This window comes from Apis mellifera, linkage group LG14, assembly GCF_003254395.2.
Source record: "Apis mellifera strain DH4 linkage group LG14, Amel_HAv3.1, whole genome shotgun sequence".
Lineage (NCBI taxonomy): Eukaryota > Metazoa > Arthropoda > Insecta > Hymenoptera > Apidae > Apis > Apis mellifera.
Window position 1 is genome coordinate 2,612,038 of NC_037651.1, and position 14,183 is coordinate 2,626,220.

At 25.4% G+C, this 14,183-nt stretch overlaps 1 protein-coding gene across 1 annotated transcript; it reads right to left on the bottom strand.

The window, feature by feature from the left end:
• Positions 1 to 700: 700 nt before the first annotated feature.
• On the bottom strand, positions 701 to 13,193 carry LOC411486. The gene is made up of 24 exons (XM_026445176.1): positions 13,139 to 13,193; positions 12,757 to 12,890; positions 12,443 to 12,605; positions 10,472 to 10,581; positions 10,127 to 10,295; positions 9,890 to 10,005; positions 9,422 to 9,553; positions 8,997 to 9,231; positions 8,566 to 8,723; positions 8,210 to 8,337; positions 7,985 to 8,139; positions 7,750 to 7,874; positions 7,513 to 7,690; positions 6,921 to 7,325; positions 6,534 to 6,764; positions 5,879 to 6,109; positions 5,473 to 5,632; positions 5,194 to 5,334; positions 4,966 to 5,111; positions 4,554 to 4,745; positions 2,705 to 2,911; positions 2,114 to 2,485; positions 1,190 to 1,343; positions 701 to 998 (listed from the first exon to the last, which is right to left on the bottom strand). Exons 1-24 carry the CDS (start codon positions 13,191 to 13,193, stop codon positions 701 to 703), a joined length of 4,395 nt encoding a protein of 1,464 aa, XP_026300961.1.
• Between the last annotated feature and the right edge of the window lie 990 nt (positions 13,194 to 14,183).

Genomic DNA, 14,183 nt, shown 5'->3' on the forward strand with positions numbered 1-14,183 from the left:
CCCGATTCCACACCGTTCCATCTCGCTTCAACCTCTTGCAACTCCTCTCACTCATACTTCTTTCCGTCCAACTTCTTTCCTCCTCCTTCCTCGTTCTTCGGTCTCGTCTTCGTCCACTTTGCTTCGTCGCTAGCCGCCACTCTGATCTCTTTCTCTCGCCCTTCCTCCTCTTCTCGTTCGCCGCTCGCTCTCTACCCGTCACCTGAAAAACCTCTCCTTTTATTCATTCGTTACGATCGAACGCTGCTACACCGAGAAATAAAGTTACGAAATCGATCGGGGGCCCAGTTTCGTATATTTCTCCTTCCCTCCCTCCCCCATCCCTCTGTCATTATCTGGTTTTTCGCCAATTAAGGCCTTTTAAAGACCGTGTCGTGAGAAACGTTTCGATTAATACTTATGCGTTGAAAGGTTGATAAGTTTCAAAAATTTTTACCTTCCCAAGCAATTTTCTCAGCTTTTCAATCGAACCGGTTTTTTCAAAATTTAACGCGACTATTTTTATTATTGATATTTTTTTGTTCCAAAATTAAAAAAAAATATATATTCATGCATGTGAATAATAAATTTAAATTGGTAAAATTTGAATTATAAATGTATTGTATTTATAATTATATTATAATTATATGATAATTAATAATAATTATGTATAATAAACACTGTGTTCTATTTTCAAGAAGTGATTGTTTAATACTTTGATCTATCTTCGATTATTTGCTCTTTTAATTATTATTTGCTCTTGATCCGTAGTTGTTTCGGTAGTTGTTAGATCTTCAGTAGTTACTTCGGTAGTAGTTTGATCTTCGGTAGTCACTTGATCTTCAGTAGTCACTTGATCTTCCGTAGTTACTTGATCTTCGGTAGTCGCCTCTTCTTCAGGAGTTTCTTCGGGAGTTTCTATTTCTTCTACGATTATTGTAGGAATTTTATATAATGGCTCGTATCGTGAAGGTCTTGGACTTCTGACTACGTCGGTTAAATCAATTATTCTTCTTCCACTTTCTCGAATTCTAATTTAAAGATAAATATATAACATTATATGTTATATATTTATTTTAAAAATATTATTGATTTTCAATCATCAAATTGTCGTATTAAAGATATTATATTATATGAATGAAATGACGATATATTAAAAGAATATATTAAATAGAAGGAAGTACTGTTTTTAATATACATATACCTTATGTAATAATAAGATCCTAAAATTATAATACCGACTAAAATTGAGAAAAGAATCATTACAAAGACAGGAACATAGTCTTCGTTTGGTAACCAACCAAAAAAGAAACGTGTTGCTTGATCTTCCATTAAGTAGGTTCGCCAATTTGGTGGTCCTAGAACTTATAATAATATACGTAGTGTTAAATTAATTAAATAAAATTTTATATTATATAAAATATAATAATTTTAAAAATAAAGATTGGTACAACAATAATAAATAACATATATTATTACATTATATGCAATATAATATTTTTGAATACAATTATATAGTATTAATATGTAATAACAATGTATATAAATATATTTTAAAAAATTTTAAATTTAAATTTATTATTATATTTAATACTATCTACTAAAAAGGTAGTTCACTATATTATCATAAGCAGATAAATTTTACAAAAATTTTTTATTTCAACACGGTTTTAAATTTAAAAAAATTTTAAATCATTTCTGTAAGAAATTGTGAATACGTGCAAATAACCATGCAAAATTCATTTAGAGAAAATCTTCAAATAATAACACCCTTAGAAGGTCTCGAATATAATGTTACTCACACTATTACCGGTTTTTCCGGTTCTTGCAAGTTTCTACCAAGACTCGTTTAATAAATTATGCATATATTAAAAATGTATATGATCTTATGTATAATAATTTTAGCCGAAATATATTTTTTATGTAATGTAAATTTTCTTTTATCTGCATAGGGTTAAATAAAGAGCTAAGAGAGTGCCATCTCGCTTGAAGAAGGAACTTTAACTTCTAATTTTTCTCGTGTTCAAGATGATATAGGAAATATGTCGAGCAATAAAATAAAAGTTAAAAATCTTTAATTTTAATATTATTATGATACTATTTTTTATAGAGTTATGACGTAATAATTAATTACCTTTAATATAAACCATATTTGTTATCCACTCAAAGTTCAAATCGTTCTGCTTCACAACGCATTGCCACATTCCATTATGTGTTTTATTAATTTTTGTAAGTTGTTCGATATCGGCGGCAATCGGAAGTGTAATACCATAATCTTTATACGTTTTATTACGTACTAGCCAGATCACTTGAAGCTCTGAATAAATATGCCCTAAGACAGCACAATGACATTGTATGGTAGTGTCCAGAGTTTCCCTCACTTTTAAATTTTCTTTCTCTGGAATCACCGCTAAAGTTATAACTTTGATGATCGAATATTTTCCATTAACTCGACGCAGTGTCATTGCATAAACGCCAGAATCATTTAAAACAGCTTCTTTTATCACTAAATAAGTATATTATCTGTCAATTATTGAATATTATATTTATAAATAAATAAATATATATATATATTAATAATTTCTAAATATATGATAAATATATAACAAAAAATTTGAAATTTCTGTATCTCTTCAATGAATATAATTAACTGAAAATATTTATGCTTAAATTATTTAAAAAATTGTAATAATATATCAATAAATGAGAACAAATTAATTTTTACCAATGTTATTATCTTTTAATTCCAATCTATCGGGTTCTACTTCTATAAAGATACCATTTAATGACCATTGTAATTCAGAACGAGGAGATTCCGTAATGATAGATTTAACAATATCCTCGTCGGATTTAAGTGTAATTGCATTGTGTTCTTTTACCTTGAGAGATATATAATCTTTTCGAATTCTTCGATTTATTAAAGTTATTGTATCTGTAATAAAATAAAACATAAATCATTATCTTTATAAATTAATATTAATATTAATTTTAAGTTATATATTTTTTTATATATTTATTTTAATAAATATGTTTATATTTAAAAAATAAACGAACAAAGTTTATTGCGACAATAATTATAATATCAATTGATTATAACTATTATAAAATGTAGCTAGAGATTAATAGCATTACACATTCGATAATAAAAGTATAATTTGAAGAAAAAAATATAATTGTATTATTTTTTTATAAAATGTTTTAAAATTTCTTTTTATTTTTTTCATAAACTAGTTTTGTTTATTTAAATTATTATATTATCACTGACGTATCAAAGCTTTCATATTATATGTATATCATATTATATATTATAATCATTTTATGTTCTGCGAATTCATTATTTCAAAGATATATCATAAAGCTAAAAATATACATATTTATATTTTTTATAAAATTAAATTCAAATTAAAATGCAAGATATATTATAATTTTAAAAGATAAATGATGAAATAATGAAATAGAATAATTTAATAGTTTGATATTCTGTATATCTTGTCTGTGATCATGCGGCAAGAACAAGTATAGACAAAGAGAGCAAATAGTGAGAAAAGGACAGAGATATATTAAAAATTATGAAATCAGCGCCATCTTCAGAGTGCCGCAAATGAAACACACATAAATAAGGAGAGCAAATATTAGAGAAGGATAGAGATAGCAAGAATTGACAATTAGCGCCATCTCTCTAATATTAACGACACTTTTTCAAAAATAGTTTTTAGGAATAATAAAGAGATGGTACTAGTTCTCAATTCCCACTCTACTTTATCCTTTGTTATTTAAGAGATAGCAAGAATTGACAATTAGCGCCATCTCTCTAATATTAATGACACTTTTTCAAAAATAGTTTTTAGGAATAATAAAGAGATGGTGCTAGTTCTCAATTCCCACTCTACTTTATCCTTTGTTATTTAAGAGATGGCGTTAGTGGTTAATTCTTATCCTTCCATATCTACAGTTACTTTTCAAAAAAGTGTTGCTAATATTTAAGAGATGGCATTAATAGTCGATTCCTATTTTATCTCTGTCCTTTTCTTATTATTTGCCCTCTTTATTTATATGTGTTTCATTTGCGGCACTCTGAAGATGGCGCTGATTTCATAATTTTTAATATATCTCTGTCCTTTTCTCACTATTTGCTGTCTTCGTCTATACGTGTAAAGAGGCGATACTAATAATTAATCAATTAATTATATTTTTTACGTAGTCTTTTGATTAAAAATGGTTACAGAATTTATTCAATCATATTTTTATATAGTATAAGTGTTTATATACATTTTTTACATATGTATTAGACAAAATTTAATATAATAATATTAAAAAATTAAATATTATTTGTAAATATCTTGAAAATTAAAGTCCATACATTACATTACATAAAAAAACTTGTTTAAAATATTGATTTTTATAACATATTTAAAATGATTGAAAAAAAATTATAGAAATATATAAAGATTATTTTAGAAACAAAATTATAATTTTTTGTAAAGATTATTTTAATTTAAATTTCCTGTATATAAAACAAAAGCTGAAAAAATGCAAAAAAAGACTCTAATTTTTTAATAAACCTATAAACATACCTTCGGTTATATCACCACATATTATTTCATTACAACGTCCAATCATTTTACTTGGCCCCACACATGGTTCACCCCTAAAATTAGGTTTTGGAGAATCACAACGTCGTTTTCGAACCCCTGTACCACCATTGCAACTTACACTGCATGCCCATGGTCCCCATTCTGACCAACCTCCATCAATTGGCGGTCCATCTATATCTTTTTAACAAGTTTATCTTTTTTAATTTATTTTTCTTTTATTTCTATGCGTTCTTTAATAGTTTCAAACTTTTTTTTATTTTATCTTATAACGTTGAATATACAAAAAACATTTATAATTAATTTCAAATAAATAAATATCTCTTATAATATCTAATAAATAAAATTCTCAATAGATAATTATTTAATAATTAGAAAATGCAATTATTCTTACCTATTGGCATACAATTGGCAGTCCAAGTGACCCAATGTGGCGGTTCAACTCCGACAGAAAAGAAATAAAATATGAGAGGAGTTTTATGTTCATAATGGAACACGTTTGTTGCATTAGAATAAATATCTATGATATATTCAGACCATCTGTGAATATTTTTTTATTAATGAAATCAAAAAAAAAACTATTAATTTATCAGATCATTCTATTAATTCTTTAATCGTTTACTTTATTGTAATATTGGTCCATGTATTTTTTGTAAATAAATCTACTTGTGCTTTGTGTTTATGATAAACTGTTACATTAGGAAACGTAGTTCTTGTAAACCATATCCAACGTTCTGGATTATTAATTTTAAGCAAATAATATCTATTAAAAATTTAAATTATTTAATCAATATTAAGAGATGTTCTATCATATACTTTGATAACAAGAAAAATAGATCATGAAAATTTAACATTATATATGTATAAATCCTTTCATGTAACTTACAAAAAGCCAATTTACCCTGGAATTGCAGGCATCTGATATAAAGGTATAAGAACTCCACCATCTCCACGTATTTGAAAAGTTATATGTTCAGGAATTATTACTTCTTTTTCTATCCACGTTGATAACGATAAAATTCTCGTGTATCGATCAGTTTTCGTGTTTTCTATATGACAATCTATTTTTCATAAATATTTTAATCGTGAAACAAATTGATAATGACACTAATTTAATAAACTCTAAGATAAATCTAGCTACAAAGTTAAAAATATAATTAACGAGTTAAAATAAAAATTGAATAAAATAAAACTTGTAAAATTTCTTATTCTGTAAAATTTATATCTTTGAGAAAGATTTCTACTTGATAAAATAAAATAATAAAGATAATAAAAATAAAAATAATAATTGGATGAGTTATATTTACTTAAATCACGATCGAAAGCGAAACCAACAGCATTCCCCACTTCGGTACCATAATAATAATACATAGGTAGAAAAGCAATAGCGGGATCAGGATTAATCCATTCAAATATAGGTGTAGGATCATCCTCGTAAAATAGTAAAAATTTTCCTCGTGGCACTTGAATTATAAAGCTGCTCCATTTTCCAGTGTAAAGTAAATGGGGCAAAGTTTTCCTTTTGACTAAAGCAATATCTGTAATTGAATAGATTTTGCTTAGAATAAAATAATAATAATAGGAAGAAAAAAAAATTTAAAAAGCATTAGAAAAAGAATATGAATATTATTTATAGAACAACAATTTTTATAAACATTAATTTATTTTATATCTGATTTCGTGTTCAAAAAAATAAATATCAATTAAAAAAATATCAATTTTTTTGAATTATAATTTTTTTTATGTGTAATTAATTATTTATATTGAATATAAATTGTTATGTATTTGCATATTTAAAGATTAGAATGAATTAATTTATTTTTTCTTTCTTTTTTTTCTATTTCCATGGAATAGTTTTCAAGGAACAATTAAAAAGAAATTCATTTATTAAAAAATAGAAAAATATAACATTATAAATCTTAATATAAAGAATTCTAATTTATATATATATATGTTAATTACGTGACGTTTCTGATTGATAATAAAGCAGCACTTTTTCATTATCCAGTGTTCCTATTTTCAGAATAAAACGCGATTTAAGTCCCTCTTCGGCTAAAAAGATAATGGAAACGGTATCTCGATCGTCGGGTTCCCAAACTTTCACTGAGAAATGTAAACCTTCGGAACGATATTCGGGTAAAATAAATAAACGTCTACCCAAGCTATCCTCTCTGACAAGAACTATAAACTCTTCTGTGAATAACAATCATTGTTAGTAATAATCATTAAGCCTGTTTTAAAAATTGTAAATAGATAAGCAAAATCTATAAACAGCAAGAAAAGAAGCAAACCAGATAAAATTAACCAATTAAAATAAACTTTTCTCTAATTTTTCCATCCAATATTTACCTGGTTTATCACAGTCTCTAACATTGCAAAGATCCTTTGGTAGGGAAGGGTCAAAGGTGTAACACCAAGCGCCACCTATGTTGCGCGATGGATTTCTGCAATAATTGCTAGCGTTCAATGCACTTCCATCCGGATAACGGCTGTCATTGAAAACCTCTTGGCCGACAATTCCAACGAGTTTAGGAGTAAAAGGAAGTCCTGGACGTTTTGGAGGTTGTGGAGAGCGCTGTAGCAAGTGGTAGTACGGCCTTAATCCTTGAGAAGCCTCGATGGCAGATCTGATAGTGCGGGCCCTAGTCTCTTGTGGCATCGGTGGAGGGATTGGCCAGGACATGCAAGTACGTCCCGAACGTGTTTTTATAAGTTTTCCCATGTAATCGTTCGCGGTTCCTGCCATTCGACATTCTAAAAGAATTAGGAAGTACAACAAACTTATATTTAATTTTCCACCATCCTTTTATAATTTATAATTTTATCGTTTTAGCATGCATTTTGCAAATATCTCTGAATTTTTCTGGAAATTTTCACAATCAAAAAAATGACAAATTTTTATACGTTTATAATGTAATAAAATAAAATATTGTTCGATTACCTATCGATCTACACTTTCGTATCTTACAATGTCGTTTCTTGATGGTTTCGCTTTCCCAAGGGGTGTATGCGTAACAATAGGGACCTTTGGGATCATGAGTGGGATTTCTACATTTGTTAAGAGCCTTCAAAGCTGATCCATCGATGAATTTTTTATCGTTCTTCATTTCTGATGGGATCTTGTTAAAAATTAAGCGTGTCAGAGCAACGTTCAAAGCAATTTTTCTATATTTCTTACGTCTTTTGATATCCACGGGATACATGGAATTTCATTAATGCTTGTCCACTGTGTACCTCTGTAATCGTAATCTCTTAAATCAGAAAGACAATTTGGTGGCCAAGGATCTTCCACAGCGTCCGATTCTATTTAAATATAATTCTAATCTTTTTTATATACACTTCTTATATATTATTATTATTATTATTAATTTATATTTTAAAATAATCATAAAATTTAAACAAGAGAATATTACCATCCGGGGAACAAAATAGTGTCCATTGTGCAATAGTATTTTCGCTTCCGATACTGAACCATCTCAAATGGGCAAAAAAATTTTCGTTCATGTACATTAATTCGATAGCACCTCTATGTTTATGCGAATATAAGTGAAAATGGGTTCCAAAAATACTATAGAAAAAAAGGTTCAATAATAAGAATTGTAATATAAAAATGAAATGAAATTTAATTTGATAAAAACCTGACGGTAAACTCTCTCCAAGACCAAAAATTCAGTATATCTGAGGTTGTTATCTCTTTCAGATAAAGTTTCGAAGTTTCCTCTGATGCTTGATACACAAGCGTTGAGATTTCTTTGCCTAACGTTATCTAATGCGTATATTTAATAGAAAAGTAAAAGAAATATTTCACTTGTGTTAAATCTTAATTTTTATAATGTATACAAAAAAAGATTATACTATATTGATTACTATGTATATAAATATGATTTGTATTCCATTATAAAAATTATTAATATATTTTTTTATTCATTTGATAAAATTACTCAATTGAAAATTTAAATAAGTAGTAAAGTATAAATATTAAACGATTACTTACGTGTACGTAAGGATATTCCAGTATAGGTGTTTCGTATAAACGTATTTGAATATTTTCGCTTGCACGAGCAAAAAATCGAACGTCAATTGTATCGTTATGTTTTTGCATAGCCCAAACTTTTGAAAAATCAATTCCAAAAGTTATATATAAATCGCAATCTGGAATTTTATATAAGCTCCTATTAAAAAATTATATATAGGAATCAATTTATTATATATAATGTTAAATTGTTGTTTTTAATTATATTTTTTATTAATTTGATAACATTTAAATAGTTTTCTTTATTTTATTCATAAATATATTTCATGTATTTTGAAAAAAATATGTAAATTTCATGAAAAGAAATCGTTTTTTTAATATCTTTAACTTTAAAAAGACTTTAAATTTAAATTAGCCATTGAACAATATTGAAAAAAATATTGAAAACATACGTTTTTGACAAAATGGTGTATTCCATAAAACGTTTGTCCCTCGAACACCATAATATAAAAATGTATCTAAATATAAACTCGTAATTCCATGTTTTTTCTTATATTCTTGCATAATTATGGGTTTCGATTTTCCTTCTATACCAGCAGAAATAAAACCACCTCCCCAAGTTATCCATATTCCCGTCCATCTTGTTCCAATTAATATTTCCGGGCTACTTTCGAAAATTTCTTCTTCCTAATATAAACACATCTTAATTAAAAAATTACTATAACACGTTTAATTATTATTTTATTAAGTTTGAAAAATTATTTTCATTTTTATTCGGAGAAATATTGAAAATCTGATCGATTAATATAAAATATTAATTACACATTCGTGTATTTAAAGGAATAATAATTAGAAATATTAGAAAATTGCTACTAACATCATATTTTGGAAACGTTTGACGACTGCCAGAATTTGAAAATACTATTTCAACTCCTGCAGTCCATTCCTCGGCTATGATTTCTGAAGAAGTTGGTACTGGTAAAAGAGCAAAAATTAGTGCAGCTTCCCCCTGTAAATATTATTTTATCCAGTTAAATCTTAACAATCTTAAGAATTCAAGTGAAAATATTTTAAAATAACTTCAAATAATTTTTTATCTTATACAAAGTAAGTAAAATTTTGATATTTCTTTTTATTTATCTCATCTTTTACTTTTCCTTTATTTTCTTTTCTTAAAAAGGAACCCAAGATGGCTGTATACATTCACGACAGTATTTATATTGAATGATACGTTTGATTTTTTAAGAAAATTCATGACTGTACACCATAAACTAGAAAATTTCTATGGTGCGTTCGTTCTGTTATACTGAACGTTGGTCAAAGAAAATTTTAACAGTGTACATACTATTTTTTCATCATCAGGATTCCACAATTTAATCCAGAATGTAATATTACCGCTAGGTGCGTGTAATTTTGCCAATATACTGTATTTAGATGAATTCTTCGTAAATGCCAAACAATCTAATATACAATGAATTTTTATTAATAAATATATATATATTTTTTTATTTTTATCAAAAAATTCTTATTCAAATTGATTATTGAACATAATAATAATAATAAAATAAATGTAAAATCAAACCTTTATCATCGCAAAATGAAACATCACAATATTCTTTCACAACGTATTCAAAGTTTTCTTCATCAACGTAACACCATGGTCCTCCAACGTCTCCTGTAGGATTTCTACAAAAATTTTCAGCTTCTTTAATTGATTTGTCGGGAAACTGGTTTTCCTTGAATTTTACAACCTACAATGTAAAATTAAATTGTTAAAAATATTCTATATATATATATATTTATATGTATTATTATTAGAATTAACATTTTATTATTTAATTTTTAAAATGTTTCATGAGAAAAAAATTTTTGCCAAATTCCAAATTTCAAAGTTCATCAGATTAATTAAAATTAATAATTGTTTTACTTCTCCAGTTTTAAGTTGAAGTCGTTTATGCCATGTTTTACATTTACTTCTTGTTCTAGTGAAATCTTTGGTTCCTCCATAATCAGCTCCTGGTCCTGATTGTCTACATTCTGTTCGTTTATAAATAAATACACAGATAAGAAAAATCCTTTATTATTTATAAAACGAAAAACATTTAAAAAAAAATACAATTTAAAATTAAAATTACTCTTTCTATAATAATAATAATATTGTTTAAAAGATAAAAAGTATGAGATTTTGCTATATTTACTGGAAATAATCAAAGAAAATAATTTTTTTCAATATTTTTATCAACTGCAATGTAATAATATGTATCTTCTCTCTATAAAATCAAATTTAATTTATCATCTTATCAAGATATACTGCTTTGAAGTTTTTTCATTTGTAAAATTTGGGTACGTTTGGGTATTTGGGTACATTGTACGTTTCCTGGAATACTGGAAATCATAGACTGTCTTATAGTTTAGGCCTAAAGTACCGAGAATTTCCAACCCTCACGTTGTAACAATAGAACCTTTCTATTGAAAACTTTCTATCTTTCTTTCCGTTTTCAGTTTTCTATTATTCTCGCCTTCAGTTACCTGCTCTTTATACTTTGCAGATGCATCGAAGGTCGTGCAGAGGTAAACGAAATTTAAACTTATGTTTTGGCCGTTAGAATATCTCGAGAATCGAGTTTGTTTATTATTATTATATTTATTATCGAAAATAAAAATTAACCGTCGAGAATTTAAATTTATAAGAGAACAATGTCCGCGCATGTCTGATGCCATTTATAAACAACTATAAAATGGGAAGCCGCGCTTGTATCGGTGCGAAAAGATAGTTCAGATCGTTTATAAAACGATCGACGCAAAGTTTGTCTTAAATAATGTATTGTATTAAGTTTTTTTTTTCTAAAATTTGTTAATATTCGGTTGAATTGTTAAGTTCGGTTAATTGTCTATATTACATAATGTTTGATTACGCGTATTATCACAACAATACATTTATATGAGGTAATATTTTAAATTCTTATATTTCTTTTTCTTTTTTTTTTATTTATTTATTTTTATTATTTATATATTTATTTTTTATTTTACTTTCTTTTTTTACTTATTTATTTCTCACGATGGAATTACTAATATTTGGAATAATAGATATGATTGTTTGGTTAAAAAAATTTTTAAATGGTAAAATGCTCGTTCTTCTTATTGATTATATTATATATTATATTATTTGAAAAAAAAATAATATAAGAATTACAATGAATAAGATATTAAATGAATTTTTTTTAATTTATTATAATATTATATCAAATTATATTTTATTTACTCTTTTATTATTTATTATTTTATTTATTATTTTATTTACTGTTTTATGTTTGTTTTTCAAAATATCTCAATTCTTTTTCTAATATCATAAATCCTATATAATTTCATCTTATTTAAAATAGTAGTAAAATATAATATAAAATAAGAAGATTATTGTATTAATGACATTTGGATAGCATTCAATATATTAAAAATATCTGTTTATGTAAGTTTTTAATATATAATATAAAAATATTTTTATATTTTTATTAATATCTGAAATTAAAAATTTAAATCTATAAAATCTATAAATAAAATCTAAAGTCACTCTTTCCTTTCGATCGAGGTTTTTTGGATATTTCAAAGTGTTTTGTTTTTCTGTAAACATAATTCTGCTCTATATACATATAAACTTTCATTCAAATAAAAATTTTCGGATTAGATGAATTTTCTTCTAAGATATTGTTCAAATATATTCAATGAACAATTATAAAAAATTATTTGAACATTATTATTATCAATAACATCTTGTACTTCGACTTAAAACTAGTCTTTCGTTTTCGTAGACTTTCAAGGGCAACTTAACTTGTAGATTTAAAATGGGCAACGAAAATTTTCAAGCGTTGACAGAACAAAAGAAAATTTATGACTTAGGTACCTCCAAAATTACAAAGAGGCACATCGCATTCGTCGTCTATAAGCGTAGGTTCTAAGGTATAACACCATGGACCTCTATTATCTCCCGTTGGATTTCTACAGTAATTTTTTGCCGTTTTCATTGATTTTTCGGGAAAATCGTTGTCAGTTATATCTTTGCTAACCTGATATTAGATATTAACAAAAATATATATATATATATATATAACATCTAGTAAAAGTGAAGAGTTCAAAAGAAAGATCAATGCAAGATAATTATTTTTAATTTATAAAAATTCGAACGAAGTTAGGAAATTAAAAAATAGATCAAATCACCTCGTGTACCGGATTTTGTATGAACCAAGATTGACATCGAATATCACCAGCAGTTTTAGCTATTGAGCCTCTATATTCCATTCCCTTTTGTGTTAATTTACATTTCATCAAATCAGTTAGGGTCGCATTACGTGCTATAAGGGAAAATTAAAAAATATATCAATTCATTGATACTATTTAATATATTCACAATATTTAATAGTTATATAAAAAAATCACATAGTAATTTAGCGATTATAGTTATAACAAACAATTTATTAATAATTTTTTTCAGTCTTTTTAAAAATCTTTAAATAAAGATATTACTTACTATATAAAGAAATAATAATAAGGAAAGATACAAAAAATAAAAATATATTTATATTAAAAGTATCATACTTACTTTTTTGATTTTCACTTAAAGCTATGAAATAAAATATAAATAGAAGGTTATACATTGAAGATAAAACAATATAAGAATTTATTTTATTAGATATATTTTATCGATTGACTTTTTTTTAAGTATTGATTTTCTTAACTTTTAATTCTTAACTTTCAAATTATTATTTTTAATTTATTATTATTTATTTAAATATAATTTATTAAATTAATTTATTTTAATTTAATTTATTTTTTTAATTCTTAATCTTTTTACTATGACATATTTTTATATATTTTTTATATTTCTAAGATATTTAAATTGACGTTTCTTATTTTTAGTTTTTACGGTTATTGTAACAGTATACAAACAATTGAAGATTGTGTTTACATATATAATTTACATATAGTTACAGAAGAAATTTCAAAACACACATGTGAATATTATTGATTTTTAAAATTCGGTTAAAAAAAACGTAATTTAAAGAAAGCATGCAGTAATTTAATAAAATTTAAATATTCTTTACAAAGATCATTTAGAAACATTGTTTAAAATTATATCCTATGTTACGTCCGAATATTCTGTATTTCGTAAATAATCTTGAATAAAGAAAAATTATTAGAATAATTATAGAATAATTATAGAATAATATTTAGGAAAGATTTAAAAAATATTGTTTAAAAATATTAATGTGTAATTGAATAATTGAATTGGAGAGAAAATAATTTTAACAAGTCGCATTAAAATTCAAAAATTTAATAATATTTTTGGTTGTAAAATAATACGATTACAATCACGTATTAACACGTCCATGAAATCTAATCTATTTGAAATTTATATTTACCAATATTTTACAAAACTTCGAAAAAAATATTTCACTTAACATTTAAATCACATGTTTCACACGTGCGTCTTTGCATTCCATTGATATTTATCAGAGTTTTCAAATAATATTTTGTACCATATTATAAATACTTTTGCTACATCACTCAGATAGCAAAACTAGTTTCTCTTACTTATATAGAACAAAATAATTTTTATTAATATGAAATAAAATATTAGCATTATA

Coding starts and splice junctions, on each gene's coding strand:
- LOC411486 (XM_026445176.1), bottom strand. CDS start 13,193: ATGTATAACCTTCTATTTATATTTTATTTCATAGCTTTAAGTGAAAAT. Junction 6,110..6,533: donor TTATCAATCAGAAACGTCAC/GTAATTAACATA, acceptor ATTCAATTACAG/ATATTGCTTTAGTCAAAAGG. Junction 2,912..4,553: donor ATGTGGTGATATAACCGAAG/GTATGTTTATAG, acceptor ATTTTATTACAG/ATACAATAACTTTAATAAAT.